The following is a 26,534-nucleotide window of genomic DNA, read 5'->3' on the forward strand; positions in this document are numbered from 1 at the left end:
GCAGCCAGTGCTCTTTTTTTTTTTTTTTTTTTTTTTTTTGGTTTCTTGAGACAGGCAGCCAGTGCTCTTAACCGCTGAGCCATCCCTCCAGCCCAGTCCCCCCTTTTTTAATATTCATTTTTATTATTTTTAATTGTTTGTAGGTATGTGTATGTCTGTTTGTGGGTATATTCATGTGACTGCAACTGCCGAAGCAGGCCAGAGGCATCAGATCCCCTGGAGCTGGAGTTACAGTTGTGAGCTGCCCAGTGTGGGTGCTGAGAACTGAACCCAGTACCTCTGGAAGAGCAGCCAGTGCTCTTAACTACTGAGCTATCTCTCAAACCCATTTTTTCTGTTTGTCTGTTTTTCAAGACAGGGTTTCTCTGTGTAGTCCTGGCTGTCCTGGAACTTGCTTTGTAGACCAGGCTGACCTTGAATTCAGAGATCCACCTGCCTCTGCCTCCTGAGTGCTGGGATTAAAAGCATGCGCCACCACTGCCTGGCTTTTTGTTTGTTTGTTTTTAAATGGGGGCTAGAGAGTTGGCTCAACAGTTAAAGCACTTCTTGTTCTTGCAAGAAGACCCAGGTTTGGTTCTCAACACCTATATAGTAGCTCATAACCATCCTAATTACCCTTTTTTTTTGGGTTTTCGAGACAGGGTTTCTCTGTATTGTTTTGGAGCCTGTCTTGGAACTCGCTCGGTAGACCAGGCTGGTCTCGAACTCACAGAGATCTGCTTGCCTCTGCCTCCTGAGTGCTGGGATTAAAGGTGTGTGCCACCAACACCTAGCCCCTAATTACCCTTCTTGGTGATCCAACTCTCTCTCCTGGTCCCTTGCAGGCACCAGAAACACACATGGTGCACATGCAGGAAAATCACACATACACGTTAAAAAAAAAACTTTTTTACTTTGGTTTTTAAAGACATCTCTGACTGTCCTGGAACTCTATTTGTAGACCAAGTTGGTCTCAAACTCAGAGATCCACCTTCCTTTGCCTCCCAAGTATAGGAATTAAAGGTGTGCACCACCATCGCCCTAATTTTTTATTATTACATTCATTTATTTATATTGCTTATGTGTAGCTGCACACAATGGCATGTATGTGTAGGTCAGAGAACAGTTTGTACATTTGCTCTCTCCTTCCACCTTGTGAGTCCCAGAAATGGAACTCAGGTTGTCAAGCTTGGCAGCAAGGTACCTTTACCCCAAGCCAGATCACTAGCTATAGTCTTGAACTTTTGATCCTCCTCCTGTGGCCTCCTGAGTGCTGGGATTACAGGTATGCCTCGCTGTGCCTGGCTTCTTCTAATCACGTTAGTCTGTCTGTCTGTCTGTCTGTCTGTCTGTCTGTCTGTCTGTCTGTGTCTGTCTGTCTATCTATCTATGGGGGGGGCACTCACACACCATGGTGCACATGTAGAGGTTAGAAGACAACTTGTGATCTGGCTCTCTCCTTCTGCTATGTTATAGAAAGAGACTGGACTGAGGTTGTCTGGTTTAGCTGTAAGTGCCTTAACCTGCTGAGCCATCTGGTCTACCCTGCTTTTAATTTTTGTATAGAAGCCTCAGTCCGTGTGTATCTCAGCGGTTCCAATCTGATGCTGGAATCCTGAAGGGTTTCTACAGATCTGTGGTCTCCAGTCTGCCTTGGAATCTGGGAGAAGTGGGTTCTAACACTAAGCAGGGAGGCCTCACAGCCACAGGGTAGATGAACTTGTCAGCACAAGTAAGGGCAAGCAGACAAAAAGCCACCAGAAGATGTGGCCCAGAGTTCAGGTGGGTCTTGCCACTCAAAGGAGGCAGCCAATAAAATCTCTCCCTGTTGTGCCCAGCTGCTTGCCTTTCAGTTGATCCCAGATGTAGTCGAGTAGACAGCCAAGGTTAGCCCCCTCTCCAGACCCCATAAGTCACATTTCAGCAGCATCATTTCTGTCCCTGACCCTTCTCCCCGGCCCCATTCTTCTCATAATAAACTAAATTTCTTTTTTAACTTTCCAATGTTTCTTTCTGCAAATACATACTTATAAAAGTTCCATCACAGCCGGGCGTTGGTGGCACACGCCTTTAATCTTAGCACTCGGGAGGCAGAGGCAGGCGGATCTCTGTGAGTTCGAGACCAGCCTGGACTACCAAGCGAGTTCCAGGACAGCCTCCAAAGCCACAAAGAAACCCTGTCTCGGAAAAAAAAAAAAAAGTTCCATCACAGCCAGGCGTTGTGGAGCACACCTTTAATCCCAGCACTCGGGAGGCAGATCTCTGCGAGTTCGAGACCAACCTGGTCTACAAGAGCTAGTTCCAGGACAGCCTCTAAAGCAACAGAGAAACCCTGTCTTGAAAAAACAAAACAAAAGTTCAATCACTTTTTGTTTTGAATGGCTGTATGTTTCAGTCATCAGAGGCTGTCTGGTGAGTACAAAGGGAACCCTCCCCTCCTGGTCTTTTTGCCAGCAGGAGCCCTGGCCAGTGCCCCTTCACTCTGTCCTCTGAGGTGAGAATACGGTGGGCTGACTCAGGCTGTTTAGTGCAGAATTGGCCTAACATGGAGATAGAAGCCAACGTGGGGATGATGTGCACCTTTAATCACGAGGCCACAGGAGGAGGATCAAAAGTTCATGACTATAGCCGGAATCTGGCTTGGGGAAAAGGCACCTGCTGCCAAGCCTGACAGCCTGTCTCTACAACAAGTCCCAAGATGGCCAGGGTTACATAGAGAGACCCTATCTTTAAAAACCAAAGAGAGGATGGATTTGCACTAGAAAGCTTGTACTGCCCCCTTTGCCATGTAGACTCTGCAAGGGGCTCTCACCAGATGCTGCTGACCCGCCATGCTTCTAGAACTTCTGGCCCTCAGAGCTGTGGGCCAAAAAGCTTCCATTCTTCACAAATGGTCTGGTCCTGGGCACCCTGTTACTCAGCAGAAGACAGATTAATGCACCATGTCTGTGACATCAGACTAGATCTTGCAAACAGTTCGAAGCCAAACAACAGACCTAATGAGGCCTGAACTCTAGAAAATTGTTATGTTGCTCAAAGTCCACACTGACACCCTTACCTTGTCCTCAAGGGGTTCAGCTGGCAGTGTCACCAGTGACCAGCATACTGCTGGGCCAGGGTGGCTGAGGACAGCAGCAGTAGGGAGGAAGTCCAGCTGAACGTGTACCTGGAGACATTTGAAAGGGCTGTGGACAGGGGCTTGGATTGTCCACACGTGCAGGGTTTCTGGATTTAGAGGTCCAAAGCCCTCTGTAGATGTCTAGTTCTGTTAAGTTTTTAGTCAATGTCCTGACTCCATCTCTGTACTTTACCCCTCATTTTTCCCCAACTGTATTTATCCTCGGTTCACTAATAAGACATTTTTCTCTGGCAACAGCTATATCTGCTTGGAGGCAAGTGGTGACTTCCACCTGGCATTTGGGGAGGCAGAGGCAGGTGGATCTCTGAGTTCGAGACCAGCCTGCTACAAAGTGAGTTCTAGGATATCCAGGGCTACAAAGAAAAAGCCCGTCTTGAGAGAAGAAAAATAACTCCAGACCAGCTAGGGCTCTATAGTGAGACTGCCTCATGAGCACTCATTTTAGACTGAGCACAAGGAAACTGTTGGGTGTGGTAGCCCAGGCCTATAATCCCAGAATTCAGGAAAGCAGAGGCAGGGACAATGTTCAAGGCTGGGATCATCCACTGCTACACAGTAATACTCCCTCTCAGAGAGTTTAAAAAAAGGTGGTGGAACTTTCCTGTATAACCTTGGGTCTTTGTCTTCCTTGGACCCAGAGGATCAGGGCTGCAGTCTGGATCCCATTGTAAAGCATGACATGACCCCTCACCTTCCTGGGCAGGCCGCACCCAAAAAGGGCACAGAATCCAGAGTGGCACATGATGCTAAGAGCTAGAGGCACGGGCAGCCCCTCCCACAAGGAGGGCTGTGAGCAGGCAGACTGCAGGAAAGCCAGCAAAGGGTGGCTCCTAGGACCCCTTGTACAGAGCACAGCTTGTCCCTGCTAACAAGGTGGGTCAGCTGGGTCTCCTTGTGTACACAGGGACACTGCCCCTCACCCCTTGGAATGGAATGTCTGCCCCAGGCACAGCCAGCTGGGACCAGTTCTGTCCCAGGAGTCCTGGGCAGCCCTGGCCCCGAGTACATGCAGTAGGTGGTGAGGAACAGCAGCGACACCTGGGGGACAAGAGTCAAAGTGCACACATGTTTTCTGGAACAAAGGCTAAAAGAAGCAAGTTTCTCTCTTGTTTTATTTTAAGAAGGACAAAAATTGTTATTAAAACATCTACATTATTATCAAGATACTAGACCTTATTATATTTAATATTAAAGTGTGGTATTCTTAAATTTTAACACAGACATTTAAAAGGTCCATTAGATTGACTACTGCCCAGCTGAGAAATGCAGCACCCCTCCACTGCCCCACTCCGTGTCTGCTGTCTCATTTAAGATGGTTTGCTGTCTTTTTTCTTCTCTTCCTTGGGGGTGAGTGGGTGGGTGGGTCTAGAATGCAAGGGAGCCCAGGTCTGGATTCATCCCTCTCTGGTGGGAAACAAACACTAATCAAGTCCTTTCCCTGAGCACACTGGTCCTCCCCTCTAGACACGGATGTGTGGGAAACGAGCAGCCAGGGGATGGCCCGGCTTGGGCCACCCTGCCTTTTCTGCCCAAATCACCTCTGAGCCACGGCTCCAGTCTCAGTCCCCTAAATAGCTAGATGACCTCATCAGTACCCAAAACTCACAGGGATGTCTGCATTTTTTGCCAAATTCTTTATCTTTAGCCCTCATCAGAAGAGATCCCTTGGATACCACACACATATATAATATTATATAGAGCGATATATTTAATACCTGTGTATATATGCATCACAGGGGCAACATATATACACACTAAAAACAAGGCTGGTGACGACAGACTGCAACACCACAGGTCAGGAGAACATGTATCATTGACATTCACGGCCACGGTCCCCACCTTGGATGTGGTCTCCCCTCCAGCCACACTGCCAGCACCCAAACTCCGCAGTGCTGGCCAGCTGAGGGCAGGGCAAGGGGCAGGGAGAGGAAAAGGTGCATGCCATGGTTACTGGGAGGTTGGGCAGCGGCAGCACAAGGAACGGGTCCTTTGTGCCCAGGTACCTATCACTATGCCATCAAGCACTAGCAACCCTGGCTGCAGGAAAGATAAGAGTGTCTGCTCATTCCATCTCCCTCCTAGCTAGTCTTACTTTCTGGTTCCTTCTGGGGGTGCCCCACTTCTTATGCCAATGGTGTGGGGCATTCTGGAATGTCTTAGGGAGCCAGGGGAGGCTGTGTCTACTCATGGGGAGTGGGATGAAGGGTGTACACACACTTTAGATGATGGAAGAGACCTTTGTAGGTAGGGCATGAGCTGGGGGTTAGCTAGGGTCCTAGGCAGCTTCAGGGTGAGGAATAGGGTAGGGCTGGGTAGATAGGCATAATAGTATAGTTGGGTCTTTTGGAGAAGACTACAGTAGGTCTCCAGGAAAGAGAGGCTATGACCCATAGTGACCCATGGATCCCAGGTCACCTCCCAGCTCTTAATAACACCTGGACTCTCTCCATGCTTTGTACCTTGTGCAGAACCTGAGCTCTCTGCCACCTCTCTGTGATAGCTCTTGGGATTTTAAGTTCTGCCCCTTACCCCAGCAGCATCCCCCAGAGGTTGCTAATAAGACCAGTTCTTATCTCAGCAGCCCTTCCCTAGTTCCCAGGTATGCTGCATGGGGCTCAGGAGCCCAGAGGCGGCAGCTGCTAGTGGGCGGGGTCTTTTGGCCAGTGTTTACATTCCAGATCTGCAGCAAACTGAGGCTAGAGACCCTGGGCAAATCACTCCTGCTAGACCTCAGTTTTCCTTTCTGCACAATAGGGTTTGGGCTGCGTCTACAATAGTGGTTCACAAAGATGGCTGGGTATGGGATGACTGTTAGAAGCACCTAGAGTCCTTGGTCTAGCTTCAGATATCACCTGCCTTCACCCTTGCCCATTTCACAGAGCAGAAAACTGAGGCCCCAGGTAGTAAGTGACCAGTATAGTGTCTCCAACTCCATCTCACTATATTTTAAGCTAATCAGGGCTGCCCGCCCTCTGCTGTGTCTTGATCTGCCCCAGGGAAAGGGACACAGGGAGGTAGAAAGGGAAGGACACTCCTGCTGCAGATTCAAGTGGGACCCCAGGCTCCCCAGCCCTTTAGGAGCAGACAAGTTAAAGCTGTGGGTGGAAGCTGGAGAGGTCAGCCAGGCCCCTCCCTCTCCAACCAGGAGAGCTATACTTGGGGAGGGGCTGTCCCCATTTTGACAGGACAGGGACCCTGGGACAACTTGGGGCTACAGTACATGACCTGCATACACACACCTGGGGTGTTGGGGGGTGGAAAGGATGGACAGGGACCCAGGGGACTGGAGAGTGCCTGTGGGGTGGTCCCCTGCCCCCAGCTAACCTGCCCTGGCCATTCTGTCAGGCTTTCTGTCCCCAACCCACCCCCGACCCCAGGACTTTGCCCACAGCCGAGATCTGGCCCTACTCTCCAGTGGTGGTGGTGGCAGCAGCAGCAGTTGCAGCAACGGGGGCTTCTGGGGTGGCAGCAGTGGTGTCCCCGTCCTCTTGCAGCAGGAAATTGTATTTGCCGAAGTCGTCATCCCTTGGACACAGAAGCATGTCCTTGCGGGCCTTGGCCAGCCTTTGCCTCAGCACCTCACGCCGGTCCAGCCACTCGTTGAGTTCCTCTTGTCCGTGGGCACAGTGGCACTTGTCTCCGTCGGGGCAGGCCTTGCCCTTCTGGAGCCTGTTGGGGCAGAGGGCTCACTTTCTGAGCTCTACACCTTCCACTTGAGGTCACTCAACCTTCCTAAGATGTGCCCCTCCCCAGACAGCTCTGGTCCCAGCTCAGGGAACCCCTGACCCAGTAGCACCCACTCGATGCTGATCCATGCTGTGAAGGAGGGGAGATAGGTCTGAACCCACCCCTCCACCCTGCCTACCCCGGCACTGCACTCATATCCAAGACCCATCACGACATCCCAGTCCCCGGACCACCTTCCACCTGCCCCCCCCCACTGTCCCGTCACGCCGCCCTCAGCACCTGTCACAGAGTCGGAACTCGCCCATAGGGAAACGGTAGGCCCAGCCACTGGCGTCGCTGTCGGAGGTGAAGACCTTCTCCTTGTGCTTCTCCGACTGGATATGCTGCTGCCACTGCTTCTTGCTGTTGCTGTTCTTCCCGCAGAGCCAGCAGTGGTAGCCCATCTGGGAGCACAGTTTTGTGGGTGCCAACGTCGACACCTCTGCCCCACTCAGCCCCTCCAGGCTGCCCTCCCAACTGGCCCTGGCCCAGCACACAGGCAGGGCTTACCATGATGTCGGCGTAGTCTGTGGGCATCTGGATCTGCTTCTCCCCTTCCCGAGAGCTGATGGGTGTCCCTTCTCCTGGCTTCCCTGGGTTGTGTTTCTTCAGCCACATGTCATAGGTCTGCTGCATATCCAAGACTGGGCGAGGGACAGAGGGCCTGGTGAGGGGGCTTCCCCAAGCACTCCACCCATTACCCCTGCGGCTGTACAGCCTGGCCTGAGGGACCACTCACTCACAGAAAGCGGAGAGTCGGGCAGCGCCTGCTGAGTTTGGGGAAGGCCCCAGCAGGTATTCAGAGGGTTTTAGCAGTGAGGGGATGCAGGACAAGTCTGCCACTCACTCTTGTTCTCCTTCATGAAGGTCCACATGTCCCTCTCCTCAGGGCTGTGTGCGAAGGAGCAGTTCCCCACATACTGACACTTGCGGCCATTCTGGGCATGGATGCAGAGCTGTGGGTGGCAAAGGAAAGCCTACTGAGTCCTTCCAGCCTTGTCGTTGTGGTGGCCAGTTAGAAGCCTTCCCAGCCTACAACCTCTCGTATCATGCACCCCACAAGTGCTCACATCGTATTGCTGTGGAAAGTTTCGAATGGATGGCAGTGGCCTCACCGACACCCATTTCCTCTTGGCTTTGGACATCACCAGAAGGACCCGCCTCTCCTTGGTCCAGCTGTAGGTCAAAGGTAGCAGACATTGTGGAGAATCACAGAGGAACCCTCAGGGTCTCCTGAGTTTTGGTCTCCCCCCTCAGGGTGCCCCATCTTGCCCTGTGCCTGCTCACCAATGCCGGGCCTTGGCACTGCAGTACTTGAGGTCCTTGTCTGGCTCCACCACCTGCCCGTTCCTCCAGCACTGACCACACACAAACTTCATCTGCAAGTCAAAGGTGCTGGGCCCATGTGTCCTTGGAGCACCCTATGGGAAGATGAGGGAGTGGGTTGGTGAAGCTAGAGCCACCAGGCCTTGGGCCTCTGGGAACCCTAGGATCACTAAGTCTATTTTTCTTTTCAAGACAGGGTTTCTCTGTTGCTTTGGGGCTGTCCTGGAACTCGCTCTGTAGACCAGGCTGGCCTCGAACTCACAGAGATCCACCTGCCTCTCCCTCCAGAATGCTGGGATTAAAGGCATGCACCACCAATGGCTAGCTTGGATCACTAAGTCTTAAATGGGCTAGTGTACTGTCCAGTTCTGCTGACAGGACATGCCTTCTTAGCTGCTGGCCCTCTGACTTCTGTGTAGGGCTCCTGAGCGGGGTAGTCTTTCTGCACTCTCCAGCTGGTCCTCACTGACTTTTGCTTCTTTTAGAGCCTGATTTATGCAACCACTGCATAGAATAGCTTCTCTTTTTATGAGAGACCCAGGCCTCAATAGAACTGCAGCCATAACACAAAGACCCGAACAGGAGACAGCCTCTTCCGGTTAGCGAGGTGCATGACTGCCCCGACCTTCCCCTGACCTTAGCCCATGGGGAGGAGCCAATCAGAAATGGGCAGCATATCACCCCATCAAGAGAGAGACCAATCAAATGGGCAACACAGTATAGATAATGGTACTATGGTCTCAGTATATTCCACCAGAGACCCATAATTGGGTCCTCTAGAGTTACTTCTAGAGGGGAGGGGGACGAGAGACTTTGGGCATGACATTTAAAGATTGGTTTATTTATGTATAGGCAGGGTCTCCCTAGGTAACACTGGCTGCTCTGGAACTTGCTGTGGTGGCACGTGCAGGCATGGTGGCAGACCCCCAGCACTGGGGCAGTGGAGGCATATGGAACTCTGAGTTTGAGGCTGTGCTGGCTAGTTCTATGACGACTTGACACAGCTATAGTCATCTGAGAGGAAGGAACGTCAGCTGAGAAAATGCCTCCATAAGACTGGACTGTAGCCAAGGGTCGGTGGCGCACGCCTTTAATCGCAGCACTTGGGAGGCAGAGGCAGGTGGATTTCTGTGAGTTCGAGGCCAGCCTGGTCTACAAGAGCTAGTTCCAGGACAGGCTCTAAAGCCACAGAGAAACCCTGTCTCGAAAAACCAAAAAAAAAAAAAAAAAGCAGACTGAGCAGGCCATGAGGAACAAGTCAGTAAGCAGCGCCCCTCCATGGCCTCTGCATCAGCTCCTGCCTCCAGGTTCCTACCCTGCTTGGGTTCCTGCCTTGGCTTTCCCCAGTGGACTGTGATTCAGGACATGTAAGCCAAATAAACCTTTTCCTCTCCAAGTTGCTTTTGGTTATCGTGTCTCATCATCAAAGCAATGAGAGACAGAGATAGATAGATAGAGAGAGAGAGAGAGAGAGAGAGAGAGAGAGAGAGAGAGAGAGAGAGAGAGAGAGAGAGAGAATTTTAAAACTATTGTTGAGATGCTCACTTGAACTTCATTCCCCCATCCCCACCCCCAGACAGGGTTTCTCTGTTGCTTTGGAGCCTGTCATGAAACTCACTCTGTAGGCCAGGCGGTCATCAAACTCACAGAGAACCTCCTGCCTCTGACTCCTGAGTGCTGGGATTAAAGGCATGTACCAACTACCATGTCTGGCTTTAGCTTCACTTTTAAAAGTTTTGTGTGTGTGTGTATGCATGTGTGAATGTGTGTGTGTGTATAAGTGTGCGTATGTATGTGTGTTAATGTATGTGTGTGTATGAGTGTGTAAGTGTGCATGCCTTTGGGAGTTTTATTTCATGTGCATAACACAGGTGCCCATGGAGGCCAGAGGGCACTAGAGAGCCTGGAACTGTTGTTACAAGCAACTGTGAGCTGCCTGATGCGGGAATTGGTAACCAAACCTGTGTTTTTTGCCAAAGCAGCAGCAAGCATTCTATTTTGCTGCTATTGTTTATTGACACAGAGTTTCTCTTGTGTTGTTCTAGAACTGGCTCTGTTACCCAGGCTGGCCTCAAACTCAGAGATCCACGTGGTGCAGCCAGCACTCTTAATGGCTGAGTCATTTGAGATTTTTTAAAATTATTGAATGGCCGGGCGTTGGTGGCGCACGCCTTTAATCCCAGCACTCGGGAGGCAGAGGCAGGCAGATCTCTGTGAGTTCGAGGCCAGCCTGGTCTACAGAGCAAGTTCCAGGACAGCCTCCAAAGCCACAGAGAAACCCTGTCTCGAAAAACCAAAAATAAATAAATAAATAAATAAATAAATAAATAAATAAATAAAATAAAAATAAAATTATTGAATGAATTTTGGTGTGAGTTAGTACTGAATTTCCAACAATTCTGACATGGCTCTAAACACACTCCTGCCACTTTGTACTGCACATATATGCACAATGATGTTCTCACCATCGACAACTATAAAAACAAAATACTGATGGATTCCAAGGAGCGCTGTCTCTACATCCTGCAGTTTTAACTCTTCAGCTAATATTCAGTTCTTTATGTAAAATTAAACAAGGACATCCATCTCATTAATGTTTTCTTTCACTTTAATAAACAACAAAATTATATATATATAAAATAAAAATCATTTTAAAAGGAATTTCTCTATGACCTATTATTAGTAAATGTTTAATTTATAGCCAGGTATGGCAGCTTACGCTGGTAACCCCATCATTTAGGAAGCTAAGGCAGGAGGGTTACCACAGGTTAAGATGGCTACAAGTGAAGACCTTTGCATGGGTTAAAGTCAGTCCCAGAAAATATTGGGCTACACAGTGAGAATCTTTCTCAAAACAACAAACATGTTAGTTTATATGCCCATTAGTACTGCCTATCTATAATCTCCACACTTGAAAGGCTGAGGCAATTGGGTCCCCAACTCAAAGAAATAAAAATGAGAAAGGGGGAGAGAGTGGGAAATAGGAAGAGACGGGCGGGGGGGGTGTCATAAGGAGAACGAACAGCTTGGAGGAGGAGTCTAGGGGAGAGGAGGAGGTGAGAAGGACTAGCATGGACTTTGAATGAGTGACAGGTACTTGTGATATTGAGGGAGGCTGGAGGCCAGCATGGGCTTTGATATGCTTATAGGCACCACAGGTAGCCAAATGGCCCTTCAGCCAGAGGTAAGGAAATGACTCCTTTTGGTAGAGGGGAACTGGGCTTCACAAGGTCCTGAGGAATGCAGGCTTTTTTATCTCACCTCCAGAAACCCTACAGTCCAGGTTGAAGGGGAAGAGACCAGAGAGAAAGATAGAAGGGGCGGGGTTGGGGCCAATAGCTCCTCCCCCAACACCCACTCCAGCCCGGCCCCATAAGGAGGAGTTTGAAGCTCAGGCTGACAACAGCCGGGAGACATGAGCGAGCCCCTCAACTTGCTGACGCGGGGCCATCATCTGCCAGAGACTGTGGCCAGGGCTCTACGATGAAGAATCTGGGGGACTGGATGGTGGGAACTGCACAGGTGGGGAAACACAGGGCACACATCCGGGACTGTGACGGGCCTGGCAGACCTCCAAGTGAAAGTCCCGAGCATGGCTCCCAGGGCATGGCTCCCAGGGCATGGCTCCCAGGGCATGGCTCCCAGGGCATGGCTCCCAGGGCATGACTCCCAGCAAAGACCAGGAGACAAGGGATGACACAATCAGTGGGTACCGCTCTGAGCTTACAAAGACGGCCACAGCGACACAAGGCATCTCCTGGAGGCTTTTCTGAGGGGCAGGGTGGCAGGCTAGGTAGTCTCTCATATAGCCCAAGCAAGCTTCAAACTCACCAATTATCTGAGGCTAGCCTTCAATTCCTAATTCTCCCACCTCACCTTCCAAGTCCTGAGATGATAGGCATTAGCCACCATGCCCTACTGATCCAGGAAGTCGTTACTAATTACAGCACCAGAATACCACTCCACCCCTCGAGACAGGGTTTCTCTGTGTAACAGCTCTGGCTGTCTTGGAACTTGCTTTGTAGACCAGGCTGGCCTTGAACTCACAGAGATCTGGCTTCCTCTGCCTCCCAAGTGCTGGGATTAAAGGCGTGCGCCACCAACGCCCGGCTTAGAATACCCTTTTAAAAGTGGTCATAGGTAAGAGGATAACTATTTCCACTTATTCTAAATGGTTCAAAACAGAACCCCCCAAAACTGTGTATATTTATGTATATAAATGTATATGTGTATATGCAAATACATACCTGCACATAGGAAAATGATACACACGTGCACACACAGACACACACACTGATAACAAAGCAAGTAGTAAAATATGAACTCTAGGAATACAGGAAAGAGTGCATCTTGCTGGACCACATGTCACAGTAAAAGAAGCAGACGGCTCCTGTGGTGCCCACCCTCAGCCCCATGCTAATCCCAGGGCCTCACCAAGCTGCTGCTGGCCTTCCCTGCATGGGCTTCCATCTGTTGCCAGTATTTCTTGGATTCCTGGACGATGTCTTCGTGGGTCATTCCTGTGGAGGGTGGAAGAAAACATGGGGCTTGGCAGAGGAGGAGACACAGCACTCTTGGGATGCTGGGATGAAGCTCAAGGAAAGTCCCCTGGCCCAGTCCCGGCCATGTAAGACTCGGATCCAGGGGAAAACTCATCTTCTCTGTTTGTTCATCTGTATCATAGGAAGAAAGCTCCCTGACTCGCAAGCCAGTGTCCCAGTCCTACATCCAGCTGCTTGGCTCATCACAAAGCCCCTGCCTTTTTCACTGGGGGCTCCAGTAGAATCCTGCTTACCAAGGTACAAGGTACGTGGCTTTTCACTGTCAGTCCCCAAAGGGCAAATGTTCCCAAATGTCCCCCATGATGGCCCCATCCGGAGTACCAATCAGACCCTTACTTGCCCTCCAGGTCCACCTCAGGCCTTCCTGACGCCTGCCCTCCCTTCAGCTCCTCCAATCATCTGTCGGATCATTATGCGGGCACTCTCCATTCACTGCTTACCAGGGCCACGTACCACACTGGACATCAGATTCTTGCTGGTAACCCCCAATGCAAATCCACAGCCCACATCTCCCTTTGGACTTACAGCTGCCACATCCCTACTTGAAATCCAAGAAGCAGTTTGGAACCTACATCCCACACAGAACCCTGATATTAGCCCTCCAAACATGTTCCTCCTGCATACCCCCTCTTCTCAGAATATGGAACCCTATTCTCCCTGGCACCATGATTTCAGCACTGACCTTGCTATAACTTTGTTTGATACTTCACATCTGGTCCAACAAAGAATCTCGCTGGCTCCACCTCAGAGCACACCCAGAATCTGACCACTTCTGCCACCTCTACTACCAGCACCTGGTGTGAGCTCCATCCTCCCTGGTATCTACACTTATGCCCTAGTTCCTCTGTTCTCCACCAAGCAGCTAGCATGGTCTAGAAACCGTTGATCAGATTCTGAAATTCCATTTCCCCTAACCGCCCCCCCAGCATTGCACGGCAGATTTAGAGTATTGCCAACTGCAGCCGCGTGTCATGTTAACGATGGACTTTTGTTCTGAGATGCACGGTATTTTGAGATGGTGCAGACAGGATGAGGCTGCGCCAGCATCACAGGGCAGGCTTTTAAAGGCAACCGTCTTACTATGTCTTTTTATTTTGTGTGTATGTGGTGCCGGCAGCTGTGTGGACGTCGGAGGACAGTTTGCAGGAGTTGGTTTTCTTTTTTCTACTGTGTGGGTCCTGGGGATTGCACCCGGTCACACTCGGTGGCATGCATCTTTATCTTGTGAGTGCACAGTCAGCATTTTAATTTGTTTTTATTTCCACTAGGAATACACTCTAACAATAAAGATATAGTATAGCGCCGGGCGTTGGTGGCGCACGCCTTTAATCCCAGCACTTGGGAGGCAGAGGCAGGAGGATCTCTGTGAGTTCGAGACCAGCCTGGCCTACAGAGCCAGTTCCAGGACAGCCTCCAAAGCCACAGAGAAACCCTGTCTCGAAAAACCAAAAAAAAAAAAAAAAAAAAAAAAAAAAAAAGATATAGTATAGCAAATCCACAAATAAGCAACAATGTTCATTCATTATAATTCACTGCATACTTCAGTCTCATTATAATATTATGGAACTACTGTCCTTTGACCCACGACTGACTAAAATATCAGTGCAGCATGTGACTATATTTCTATTTATGGCCAAGAGATTCTCACACACTGGGACCCCTGATGACCTCGAGTCTTAACTCTATTCCACCTCCATTCACGGCTTTAACTTGGGGATAATCTACCGGGTTCTGACCTCACTCGTTCTTACTTTCCCATCTCTATCTTGGCATGTCCCTAGGCAGGGTCTAGACAGGGAGAGACCCCACAGCACCCTGTGAGCAGAATTCCGTCTCCTCTGTGATGTCCAGGGTTACCAGCTCCTCCAGGAAGCTCCCAGGAGCCACCTGCTTCTAAACTCACTGAGGTCCTGTACCTTCAGGCGCTGGCCTGTGCACTCCCAGCCGATCCCAAGCCTACTTCACCTGCCCTGCCTGCCCCTCACCTGAATACTGCTGCAGCAGCCAGACCTTGAGCTCAATGAAACTGTGGGCGAAGTGGCAGCTGTCCTCTCGCAGGCAACCATAGCGCACCTCATGGCGGCACACGTCAAACTGGAAGTGCTCTTGGAACTGGCGGATCTTGGAGTACTTGAGAGAGGTGGAGCGGACGATGTGCACCAGGCACCTGGTGGGCAACGGGACGTGCACGATGCTGACTCCGCCACTGCCAACCTCTGCCCTGCACCTTTGCAGTGCCCAGCAAATCTCAGAGCCTTCCCCTGGGCATCTCCTGCCCAACAGGCCCATCTCAGAGTGTGGGCAGCACAGGAGGTAAGGGGATCCTACACTAAAAACCTCAGTCCCAGCACAGTCCTCTGGGGCCAGCTCAGCTTGCAACACAACAGAGGTGTCAGACCCCACCTATCACTAGGTTGGGAGAAGGCAGTGCCCACTAATAGAAGGGACGCTGTCCCTCCTGGTCTTACACCCAGGAAGATATTGAGGCACTTTCTCTGGGTGGTGAAGCTCAATGGTCTCCCATGAAACCCAACAAGATGGGGGCATTTTCACTGCCAAGGAAGAGGAAACCCAAAGTTTCAGGGGCCAGTGCTCCAACCTACAACCAGCCCTGGCCAGACTGGGATATAAACCCAGGACTGCAGAACTCCAGGGCCTGACTCCATCACCAATGGTAGAGCAGAACAGGGAGCTGAAAGAGCAAAGGCAAAGGAGTCCTCCCACCCAGTTCCTCCCATCCTATTTGACACTGAATCCATGACAAGGGAAGGTGCTGACTGGAGTTAAAAAAAAAAGAATCAGTGGGCCACAGCTCCCTGCTGACAAGCTGTTCCCAGGTCTCTGCTTTCTTTTCTGTACAAGGGAAGCAGTACTCCCTCCCCAAAGGGCTGCCAAGACCATTAAATACCCAAGACGACGATTAGAAGACAGTAAGTGTTCAACAAATGTGGTTCCTGCTCTTTATGAGGGGATATGTCGCCATTCTCTCTCTATCCCTTTAGACCCAGCCTTTTCTTATCCATCAAGGAACCTCCCCAGCCTTGTGTGGTCCACGGCCCAGCTGCAAGACTCACTTGTTATTGTAGAAGCTGTGCTTGGCAGCCAGGTTGGAGCACACAGATGGAGAGTCCTTGGTGCCTTTGCTGATGATCCGGGGCTTACTGTCGAAACAGATCTGTCCAGGGAGGGGGATGGGCTGGGACCTTCACAAGGCCACTTGGAGAGGGGATGGGCCAGAACCCCCTGTGGCCTTGTGGGAAGGACAACTGGTTCCTGTAAGCCCTGCTCTGGGCAGGGGGAGTGTGGAAGACCCTCATGTCTCACAGATGTCCTGGGTCTCTCCATCTCTCTGATCACACAGCTCCAGTGCCTGGGGCAGGAGTTACTCCAGGCCCTCGAGCCTCAGTTTCCTCAACTGTAAACTGTGAATAACTAACCTGCTTTATCCCGAGGGTTTATTATGCAGGTCACAGAACGATTATAAGAAATGAGTTCAGGAGTTATATTTCCCAGGTTTATCTGCTCTACAGGCCAGCAGACAGGGAGGACTGGGCCCCACCACACCCCTCCTTCCATGCCCCTACTTCTCAGAGATGAACCTGACACGGTCTCCACCTTCAACGAGCTACAGAGCCAAGTGTACTCTCTAGACTTTGAAAGGCTGGCAATCATGGTGGTACACACCTTTAATCCCAGTGCTCGAAAGTAGGGACGGGTGGATCTCTGTGAGTCTACATAGCAAATTCCAGGCCAGCCAGGGCTAAAGAGTGAGACCTTGTCTCAATACCCCCACTCCCAACCCCCCCCCGAGCACTTGAAAAGCTCAATGGAAGCACTGGGATCACAGCCGGCCTAGGAAAAGAAATGGAGGAGTCTGGGAGGAACGGTATAGCTGGCTCACTGGCAGGCTGCACAGCGGCACAGCCAGACTGGAAGACATGCAGAGGGAGATGCGGAAAGTCAGGCCATGGACACCTTGCTCTAGATAGCTAACCTAGGCTAAATTCATACCCACCTGGCCACAGGAGGCATGGACACCTTGCTCTAGACAGCTAACCTAGGCTAAATTCATACCCACCTGGCCACAGGAGGCATGGACACCTTGCTCTAGACAGCTAACCTAGGCTAAATTCATACCCACCTGGCCACAGGAGGCATGACCCTAAATATTGTCAGTGGTGGCTGGTCCTGGGAGGTGGGCCTCGGTTCTGGGGCTTGGCGCCCAGGTTGCCCTGGCCATATGTCCCTCAGGTTCCAGCTCACCTCCAACCCCAGCATCACTAGGAAATGAGCACAGTGTCTGTGTGCTGGAGCTGCCCAGGAGTACGGACAAAGATCTAGATCCTGGCACATTCTGGGTTCCCAGGGAAGAACAGATGGGTGGTCACTGTTTCTTCCCGCCTCTGGGTTCTAACAGGATCCCTAGGGCCTAACTTTCTGACAGACTCTGGCTCTAGTGCTTTTAGGCCAGACCTCACCACACCCACAGGCTCCAGGGCCAACAACTCCCACAAAGGCCATCGCAGGGGCACAGCCCGGCTTTGAGTGTGTCTGGGGCTACGGGGGCCTGATGAAATGGTTGAGCAGGTGGGTACCTCACACAGGAAGGTGAAGATGCCCTGGTGTTCCTTGAGGAGCTTGGCAATGGTGAGGCTGCCACGCTTGACACCCCCTAGAGGGTCGAAGAGCAGGTCCCGGTTGAGAGTGCCCTTGCGCTCCTCTGTCCAGACGTCGATCTCCTCCTGATGGTAGGCGAAGGTGCAGCTATCCCCGTACTTACAGTCTTGTTTGTTAATCATGTCTGCAAAGAGACAATAGGTCTCACGCTCTACTAGGTGGGGGAGGCAGCTCCCCGTGACCCACCAGGACAGAGCGCTGGTGGCTGCGAACCTCCCAGGAGGACGCTTTTCCAAATACTGGGTGCCAGTACCTCTCTGCTCAGCACCTCCACCCCCCATAGTATCTGTGCAGGTCAAGCAAGACAAAATAAATGTACAAAGGGATCTGTAGAATACACACATTATATACAGATGAGGGGTTTTAGGATTATTCACCAGAGAAGTGAATAACCCCATGATTAGGGTCAGGAACACGGGCCACGGATCGGAAGGAGTGGGCTGCATCCCCAGCTGCAGAGGGTTGGGGAAGAGGTACAGAGAATGACTTCTAAGACCTGTACTATCGGGCTCAAAGGGCGGAGCCTGTGCCACAGAGTAGGGGCGGGGCAAGTGTGTCTGAGGAATAGTTAGAATGGGGGCGTGGATTTGGGCGTGCACAGGCCTTCATCCCAGGAGCCATGGGCAGGGCTTCAGGGAGGAGATTGAATGGTCTAGAAGGCATGTGCGTGCTCGTCCCTGTGTGTGTGTGTGTGTGTGTGTGTCTGCCATGAGCTGGACGAGAACACAAAGGCAGAGCCTGGGCTGAACCCTCAAACCCTCGGTTTCTCGAATCTACAGTTATGCTGACATCTGGTGCTGAAGGGCCGTGTGCGGATGTCTGGTGCTGAGTGCAAAAATGCTGCAGCGCAGCTGTGCTCAATCTCACGGCTGCTCAGGGACACTGAAAAAACAAGTCAGGACTATTTGTTGGTGACCAGAATTCTATGAGCCAAAAGTGAGGACCAAGAAAATAATGGGATCATTTAAACATTGATTTCTGCAGGCCAGAAGGTAGTGGCGCACACCTTTAATCCTAGCACTTGGGAGGCAAAGACAGGCAGATCTCTGTGAGTTCGAGGCTAGCCTAGTCTATAGATGGAGTTCCAGGACAGCCAGGGCTACACAGAGAAACCCTGCTTGAAAAACCAAAATAAACAAAACAACCTGATATTTGCAAGCCTTTCCTGTGTGTTTTCCGTGGACTGTTCCCATTCCTTCTGGAATCCTGCAGGGTAAGAACCTGGCTGTCTAGGGACTGTGGGAGTCTCACATGCGATGGTACAGACCACCACATGGCCCTGGCTCCAAAGGGCATCCTGAGTGATTTCTGTCTTTGGACAAGGCCATCAGGTGGGACTTGGGCTTTATCTGAGGTCCCTCGTTCCTCCTGTGGTCATTCTGCTGTGGGCCTAGAAGGAGCTAGGCCTGGCTGGGCACCAGCTCCTCTGGTTCACCCACCTTTGCACAGGTAGTAGGAGCCCACAAAACTGGTTTTGGTGGGCCGGGGCCGGATGCGCTTCCAGATCTGGTCCTCAGAGCTCCGAAGTCGGCCGAGAAGGACATCCCTCTTACACTTGTGCTCCAGGCCCTCACGGTAGGTGTAGTCACCAGCCCTGGGGCCTGCGGGCAGGGGACACAGGGATGCAACACCAAGAAAACCCACACACCCTCATCTAGGTATCTGCATCTCCCACTGTATCTCCCCTGGTATGTTCTTGCTACAGAGAGGGAGGACTTGGGAAGCCCTCCAAGGAACCCACCACATGACTGCTCTGACACGCCTGGACCTACTGGTGAGTCTGCCCATCCCAGTGTTTCTCTAGACTTGTGAAGACAGTACTTCCTCCTAACCAGAGCCCACCCCTTCCTTTCCTGGAGGGGACGGCCTTAGTTTCCTACATGAATCTCCCACCGATACACAGGTACTTCTGCTCCTGGCTCCCACGTTCCTGAGATTCCCAGCGTCTCCAGGGCAGAGGGTGCTGCTGCATATGTGAGATTACCTGTTTTGGGGTAGCATAGCTGGCAGGCCTGCTTGAACTCATGGGTGGCAGCCAGAGGGTTCTTGATGAGCAAGGCGGTGTTGGGCATGGAGGGCTCCGGCTATAATGGGAGGATGATGGTCATCTTGGGCCCTGAGTGGTACCTGGGCCACTAAGGCCAGCTAACGCAGTGGGAACAGCTATGTTTTTTAACCCCTCCCCCCTCCAATCTGTCCTACCCAGTATCAGAACTGCCAACTAGGAACCTCTTCCACATCTTCCCAGGCCTTGTATTGTGGTACAAGAGCCCCAAACACCAGGACCAGCCTCAGAAGCCTCTGGGCTAATGGGGGACAATCAGTAGAAACCATCTTGGCCCCAGAATGTTTCCTTGGATTAAAGATTAACAGGAAAATAGAGAAATGGCAGTAGGCTTGTTTAAGGGCTCTGCCCATGCTCTCCCTGCAGGGTCCCAGAAATCAAGACAGGAAAAGTAGACCCAGGGAGAGGCAGTGATTTTTCTAGGACCACACAGCTAGCATCTAAGCACAAAGTGGCATGCATGATGCTGCCTTGCGGTCCAGTGCTCTTCTGAAGCCGGAGTAGGCTGAGCCTGGAGATCTGAGACATCATTTATGGCTGCTGAGCTTCGTTCTAACGCAAGAGGGTAAGGCATGCCCTATGTGTGCTCTCTCGAAGAAGGCAGTGAAGAGGGGGTTGAGGAGATCACTTGGGGCTAGTCCATCTGACCTCACCCCTAATCTGGGGCTCCTAATCCAGGGTAAATAAGAGGCCTGGTCTGGGAGCCCCACTTGTTACTCACGGAGGGGGCTGGCTTCTGAGTACTGCTTGGGGGACGGTGGTCCTGTGAGCTGGTCTCTTCTAGGAAAGGAGAAGACACAGGGGTCATGTGCCCTCGCACAAAGGGCAAGGGGCCTTTCTAGGATGCCCCTGTACATTTCTACCTCAGGCCCGCCCTATTTTCTTGGTCACAGCCCTGGAGCAAAGAGGTTCCAACATGGCCACCCTTGCTTATGCCTTCTGAGGCTTCCTGCTTCCTATGGGGAAAAGTCCATACATGTAGCTTGGCTCACAGTGAGACCATGGCTCACCCTCAGGACTCCTGCTCTGGCCCTTAGCCAGCCCCTGGTCCTCCAGCATTCAGATCCTATGCCTCTGAGCCATCAGGAGTCCTCCAGAAGAAACCCCTGGCTCCCCCCCCCCGCCATCCCATGGGTCCCTCTGCCTTGAACACCCTAGACGATCCCTGACCTCCAAGGCCTGGTCAATTTCCTGTCTCTGGCTCCCAGCCCAGAGAAGAGCTAGGGGAGCTCATGACCTTGCATCAGGATCATCTTTATGGGACCTGAGCCTGGAGGTTCAGGGCTCTGGAGGGCTGGGCAGAGCACCAGATGGAGTCACTAACACAGCTCTACTGAATGATCTAGAGCAAAGACACCCAGCCCGAGACTCAATCGGCAACAGTGCTGAGCATAGCAGGGATAAGACAGTATGGTATGTACTGATCTGGACTGTGATGGGGACAAGGGCATGTGCTTTGGAGACTCAGAGCTGCAGAGATCAGAGCTGTAGCAGCACTGTCAAGCAAGCAGAGGGAGGGTGTACCCACCAAGGCCTCACCTATGAAGGCATCAGGCTTGTCCAGGGAGCCTCGGGCTGACCCAAAGCTGTCAAGGGCATCTAGCCGAGCCTCCGAGTATGGTAACAGATCCAGGGGGTCCAGCGTGGGCCCTGGAGAGTCAAGGGCATCCAGCACAGAAGCAGCCAGCTTCCTGGAGGGGTCCATGACAAGGCCAAAGGAGGCAGGAGGCAGTGGGCTGGACACAGGGACGGAGCCACCCACCACAGGTGGCAACAGTGGGGTCCCACCAGGAAACACAGGGATCAGCTGAGGCAACTCACTAGGCATACCACTTCCAGACAGGCCACCCTGGACCAGAGACTGCAAAGTGGGGACAGAGCCAGGGGTCAGAAGAGAACATGACCATCCTACCCTGTGGGGGCGGGGCACTCCAGGAGTCAGTTACTCCTCCACAGCCTAGCCTTAAATGCTCATGGAGAGGAAGTGGGGGCTCTGCTCAGTCCCTCCTAGGATCTGATCTCAAGATTCTGGCTGGACCGTCTACGTCCCCAACTGTGAGGTGAAGATGGGGCCTTCCCTTGCCTCCTCATGGGACCATGGGGTTCTAAGTGAGTGATGGGCTTAGAGGGACAGAACAAGAAGCCAGCAACATGGCTCACCAGAGAGTCCAGGAGGGTGTCCAGTTCTGGACCAAACACATCCCCATCTGAGAAGTCGTCCAGGCCCTCGGCGCTGGGGAGTATTCTGCTGCTGCCATCCAGGGGGGCCAAAAGGTCCAGAACATGAGGGAACAGGGGCATTGTGGGAGTGGAGGGGAGCAGGGCCGGGGAGCCTCGTAGGTCCACGTAGCAGTCTGTGGAGGGGGTGGGCGTGTTGCTGTCACTAAGCCGACACCTTCCTTCCTTGCCCAGTTCCACGGGAACCTGTTCTCTCTGTTCCCTGCCCCGGTGGCAGTGGCCTGACCTGGGGGTCCTGGTGGCCTGACCTGGGGGTCCTGGTGGCCCTGGCTACACGTAGACACCCATCCATGTCGCCTTTCCCCCAGGCTAGCAGTGCCCTTTTAGATACAGCCTGGGAGCCCATGAACAGAGGACACACAAGGGCTCTGGAACTGCCTCAAGGAAGCCCCTTAGGTGTCCCCCTCTATGAAGCTGAGACGGTACCTGTTTCGATGTCGTCTATGGATCCCAATCCGTTAGAAGTTCCCTGTGGGGAGGAGGGTCGGGTGAAAAATGCAGGTTGGAATGGCCACAGGGCCCAGCGCATTTCCACATTGCTAAGTCGATGGCTACTCAACGAGGAATGGCCGCTTGCCACACTTGTAGCCAGGCTTTTCAGTCAGGGTCTGAGCAGGCATGGGCTGGGAGAGGTGCAGAATAGAGCTAGTCTAGTAGGTGTGTTTCGGGGAAGCAGTGGCCCCGGAAAGGAGTACAGGGTCTCAGTTTCCTTACCCGGAGTCCCATCCATATCGCAAGGGAAGGGTTTTGGGTTATTTTGGTTTTTGTTTTTTTGAGACAGGGTCTCACTGTATGGCTCTGGCTATCCTAAAATTCACTATGTAGACAAGGCTGGAATTGGATTTAGAGATCTACCTGTCTTTGTCTCCCGAGTGCTGGAATTAAAAGTGGAGACAAGGATTTTACCGCTCTCCACATCACAGATGGTTTCTAATTCAAAGACAAAGGTGTACCCTCTCCTGGGCTCAGTCCCCAGCCTCACAGGAAGCTTCCCTCCCTCCAAGGAGAATGCTACCCAGGATGGGATCCAATCCCCATTGCATAGATGGGACAGGATTCACAGTAATCAGAAGAGCCATGGGCCACAGGCCTAGTTCCTCCTCAGAGGGTCCAGGGGAACCTGAACTCTGCAGCTGCACGTGTTGGCATCAGATTCTGAGAGTACCCTCTGGGCTGGGGGAAAAGTTGGAGCTTGTCCCTGGTTTGGCCAAGTCACTCACCCTATCTGGACTTGTTTCCTTGTTTGTAAAATAAGGATAGAGGCACACTGGTGGGAACTGTACAGAGACAGTGCAGGGAGGGCCTGCCACACAAGCGAGTCTGTGTATTGTCATACGTGTAACGTGTGCTGTCAGGAGGTTGGCTTGAGAACTCAGGTTATCAGCCTCCCTTCTTGGTCCCCAGTGAACCCTCTGCCTTGTTTCAGGGACACAAGTCATTCCTCAACCCTGTATACACTCCCTCTTTTCCCTGCACCATCGAGCAGCTCCCTGGGAGGCCCAGGATGGCCCTGTCTCCTTCATGCTCGTGTGGAGAAGGCCCAGACACTCGGCGTTAGCCACCCTAAGGTCAGTAGCTGATGGGGGAAGTCCTGTGTGTATGTCAATAAAGCACTGTTGGCCAATAGGGAACCAAGATAGGTGGGACTAGGAATCCAGGAGGACTCTGGGTAGGAGGAACACAGGAGAAACACAGGGAGTCAAGATATAACGCCAGGGAGTAGGAAGCCCGGAAACCTCTCCGGTAAGAGAAATACTTAGATTAGCAATTATGGGGTAATTACTTAAGTCAGAGCTAGCCAGTAAGAAACAAGCAAGGCCAACAGCTTCATAATTAATATAGCCTCCTGTGTGTTTACTGGGACTCATGCGGCTCTGGAACCTGGCTCGCTTAAGTGAGGCTTCCCTTTACAAGCAGCCACAGTAACTGCAGCACAATGCATCCAGCACCCCGCCTCACCTACTGTGTTTAGCTTGCACTCTGTGAGATATCCACAGCTGTCATTCTTGGGTCAGAGGAGGGCTACCTGACCAAGGTCTGCCCTGACCCTGTCCGTTCCTCGGGGCCAGACACTCTCCTAGCCCCACCCGAGCTTGTCCACAGGTCACACAGTGAATACATGCACTGATGGCCCCCGGGGTGTTTGTGCACCACAGAGAAGCCGCACAGACCAAAGCTGCTGTGCTGATCAAGGAGCTGTACAGAAAGTAGTTGAGGGGACAGCTAGTGGGCCCGGGATGAAGGCCTACGGACAGCTGTCATTCTCGCCTAGGCCCTGCAGGACAGAGACCTCCCAGCCCTCCTGCTGCCCGAACTATCCAGGCTTCTCTCTCCCCGCCCTTTGTTACCCCTACTAGTAACATTCACTTTGCAGTAAAGCCCTGAGGGAAGGGGGAAGGGGCCGAGTGGCCCTCAGAGACAGGATGCTCTCACAGTCTGACCCCCAGCATGAGCTCAGACTCTCCTGAACCCCGAGGAACTACACCAGTGGTCTAGAGTGTCTCTCTTCCTCTCCTAACTTCAGGCCGCTCCCTGGCTTGCGAATACCTCTCTACCTGGATGAAATTATTCCCCAAGCCAGGTGAAACCTCTTCCCAATAGGGCTGTCTTGGCTCCTGCTCCATGAGCTCACAGCCTTCCATCATCTTGTTTTCTAAGCTCCAGCACCTTGTAAACGCTGGGTGTTTCTTGTACTGAGGTAGGCCTCGCCTTATCCTCTCCATGATTCCACTCTGCTGGGTCTCCTCATAGACTCCATAACTGTGACCAGTCCTGACCTTTATGGATGAGGTCTGATGTACCGATGAGGAGACAGAGGTTGGTGAAGGGTACGGTAGGAGTTGGGGGTCTTTGTGGTTAACTGCCTGGGGTGAATCCACAGCTCTTGGAAATGGATGAAGAGAGACAGGCTGGTAGGAAGTTGGGGAAACACTTGCAGTCCTGGGCCACACCTACCTGATCTGTCACGCCAGTCGGGGTGCCATTACTAAGCAAAGAAAATGTCTCCAATTCCTGCCAGAGATTGGGGAGAGGCGGACAGAGATCAGGATCGTGGAAATAGGTGATGCCTCCCACCCAGCCAGGACAACCCAGGAACCCTGACACCAGCTGTGGGGTCTTCAGTGCCACCCAAGATTCCCTACCCAAAGGACTGCCACCTGCTGTGGCTCCCAGGGTCACATTATGCCTTTTTTTTGTGACCTGGGCAGGTACCATGCCAGGTGTCAACTCATATGTTCTTATTTTAGTCCTCCCTTGAGCCTCCTGAGATGGGTGTGATTATCTGTCTTCCAGATGAGGAAACATGCACTAACGTGTTCAAGGTCAGGCCAGCAAAGCTTAAGCAGTATGTTCTGTGACATGCAGTTTCCAGACACTCAGCAGGTGACAATACGTGGATGTGAAGGAGTCCACAGGAACTAACATTCAGATAGGCACCATGAGGGGAGTGTTTGAGGACACAAAACAGAAGGACGCCAGTGTCGACTTGGGCCATCTCCGGGGTGGTTAGAGTCGGCCAGGGCGTGGAGGGAGGTATTTTAACAGCTGGTGTCTAAGGTGAGCAGGGAGCTTTGGCCATTCTTTCTGCTTCCCCAAGGTCCTGCTACTCATCCAGGGCTTTCAGCCAACAGGGAGGAAGGTCACCTGCTGTCATTCCCTCTGTCCTTACCAGGCTCCGGCCACCTGACTCAGGGTTTCTTCATGCCTACCCCAGCCCCCACCTACCTGGGGTCTCTTATATGCCTTCCGTACCCGCAGCCCAAGCTTCTGAGCCAGCTCCTGACCCAGCTGAGTGACATTTTCATCCTGCAGAAGGCAGGACACAGGGTTAGATACAACCGGTGAATTAGGTAGCCCCAGTGAAGAGCTGTGTTCTTGGACATCTTGTGTGGACCCGGGAGGTGACAATGGCGTTCCACGTCACATGCTGGGAACAGTCAGAGAGGCAAAGGAATAGACTTCTTTTTTTATCTTCTTCCATTTTATCTTTAAGACTGTGACTCACTGTATTGTTCCAGCTGGCTTTGAACTCCTGGGATTATGGGTACAATCCACCATGCCAGGCTGTTTGTAATTTTTATTTTCTAGTGATTCTAAGAACCAAACTATGTTGTTTTCTGTTTTAACATTGACATGGTCTCTCTATGTAGCCCCCACTGTCCTAGAACTTTCTTTGTAGACCATGCTGGCCTCTAACTCATAGAGATCTGCCTGCCTCTGCTTCCTAAATGTTAGGATTAAAGACCTTGGCCAACATGACTGGCTAATACTGCTTTTTTCTTTTCTTCTCCTTTTGAGGGGGGGTTAGAGACAGGGTTTCTCTGTAGCTTTGGAGGCTGTTGTGGAACTCCCTCTGTAGACCAGGCTGACCTCAAACTCACAGAGATCCACCTGCCTCTGCCTCCTCAGTGCTAGAATCAAAGGTGTGTGCCACTACCGCCCAGCTTTAACACTGTTTCTTTATAAATCTCTTTTTTTTGTAGAGTTGGGGAAGAAGCCTAGAGCCTTGAGCATCCTAGGCAAGTGCTCTGCCACGGGCACACCCAGCCCTTAAGTGTTTTATTTCCAGAATTCACAGGTGACAGGGGCTCCTTGACTGTGCTCACTCTCATCTCGGCCCCTCCTCAGGGACCACCACGAGGCTGGTCTGACGTTTCCCTCCAGATTTTTCTAGAAAGGCCAGACTTGTGAAGAAGAGGACAGGAGTCCCTGTACAGTCACAAGGCCGGAGGATAAAGCAGGAAGGACATTGTATGAGCATGAGCTGATGTGTAAGGAAGTACCGTGTCCAAGGTCACATGGAGGTCGGGATGGTGATAGC

The 26,534-nt window shown here is 51.9% G+C and overlaps 1 protein-coding gene across 1 annotated transcript in view; it reads right to left on the reverse strand.

Moving 5' to 3' along the window:
• Nucleotides 1-4,212: 4,212 nt before the first annotated feature.
• Nucleotides 4,213-26,534, reverse strand: part of Zc3h7b (zinc finger CCCH-type containing 7B) — a 55,637-nt gene continuing 33,315 nt past the window's right edge. The window contains 18 exon segments of the mRNA XM_005067015.4: nucleotides 4,213-6,787; nucleotides 7,085-7,248; nucleotides 7,355-7,488; nucleotides 7,692-7,800; nucleotides 7,915-8,020; nucleotides 8,132-8,265; nucleotides 12,605-12,690; nucleotides 14,718-14,899; nucleotides 15,807-15,907; nucleotides 17,328-17,533; nucleotides 18,849-19,010; nucleotides 19,394-19,493; nucleotides 20,196-20,254; nucleotides 21,014-21,335; nucleotides 21,635-21,828; nucleotides 22,139-22,181; nucleotides 24,668-24,724; nucleotides 25,439-25,519. Of these exon segments, the coding sequence (XP_005067072.1) occupies nucleotides 6,523-6,787; nucleotides 7,085-7,248; nucleotides 7,355-7,488; nucleotides 7,692-7,800; nucleotides 7,915-8,020; nucleotides 8,132-8,265; nucleotides 12,605-12,690; nucleotides 14,718-14,899; nucleotides 15,807-15,907; nucleotides 17,328-17,533; nucleotides 18,849-19,010; nucleotides 19,394-19,493; nucleotides 20,196-20,254; nucleotides 21,014-21,335; nucleotides 21,635-21,828; nucleotides 22,139-22,181; nucleotides 24,668-24,724; nucleotides 25,439-25,519 (2,505 nt within the window). The 3' untranslated portion in view covers nucleotides 4,213-6,522.

This window comes from Mesocricetus auratus, unplaced genomic scaffold (genome assembly GCF_017639785.1).
Source record: "Mesocricetus auratus isolate SY011 unplaced genomic scaffold, BCM_Maur_2.0 Super-Scaffold_100010, whole genome shotgun sequence".
Lineage (NCBI taxonomy): Eukaryota > Metazoa > Chordata > Mammalia > Rodentia > Cricetidae > Mesocricetus > Mesocricetus auratus.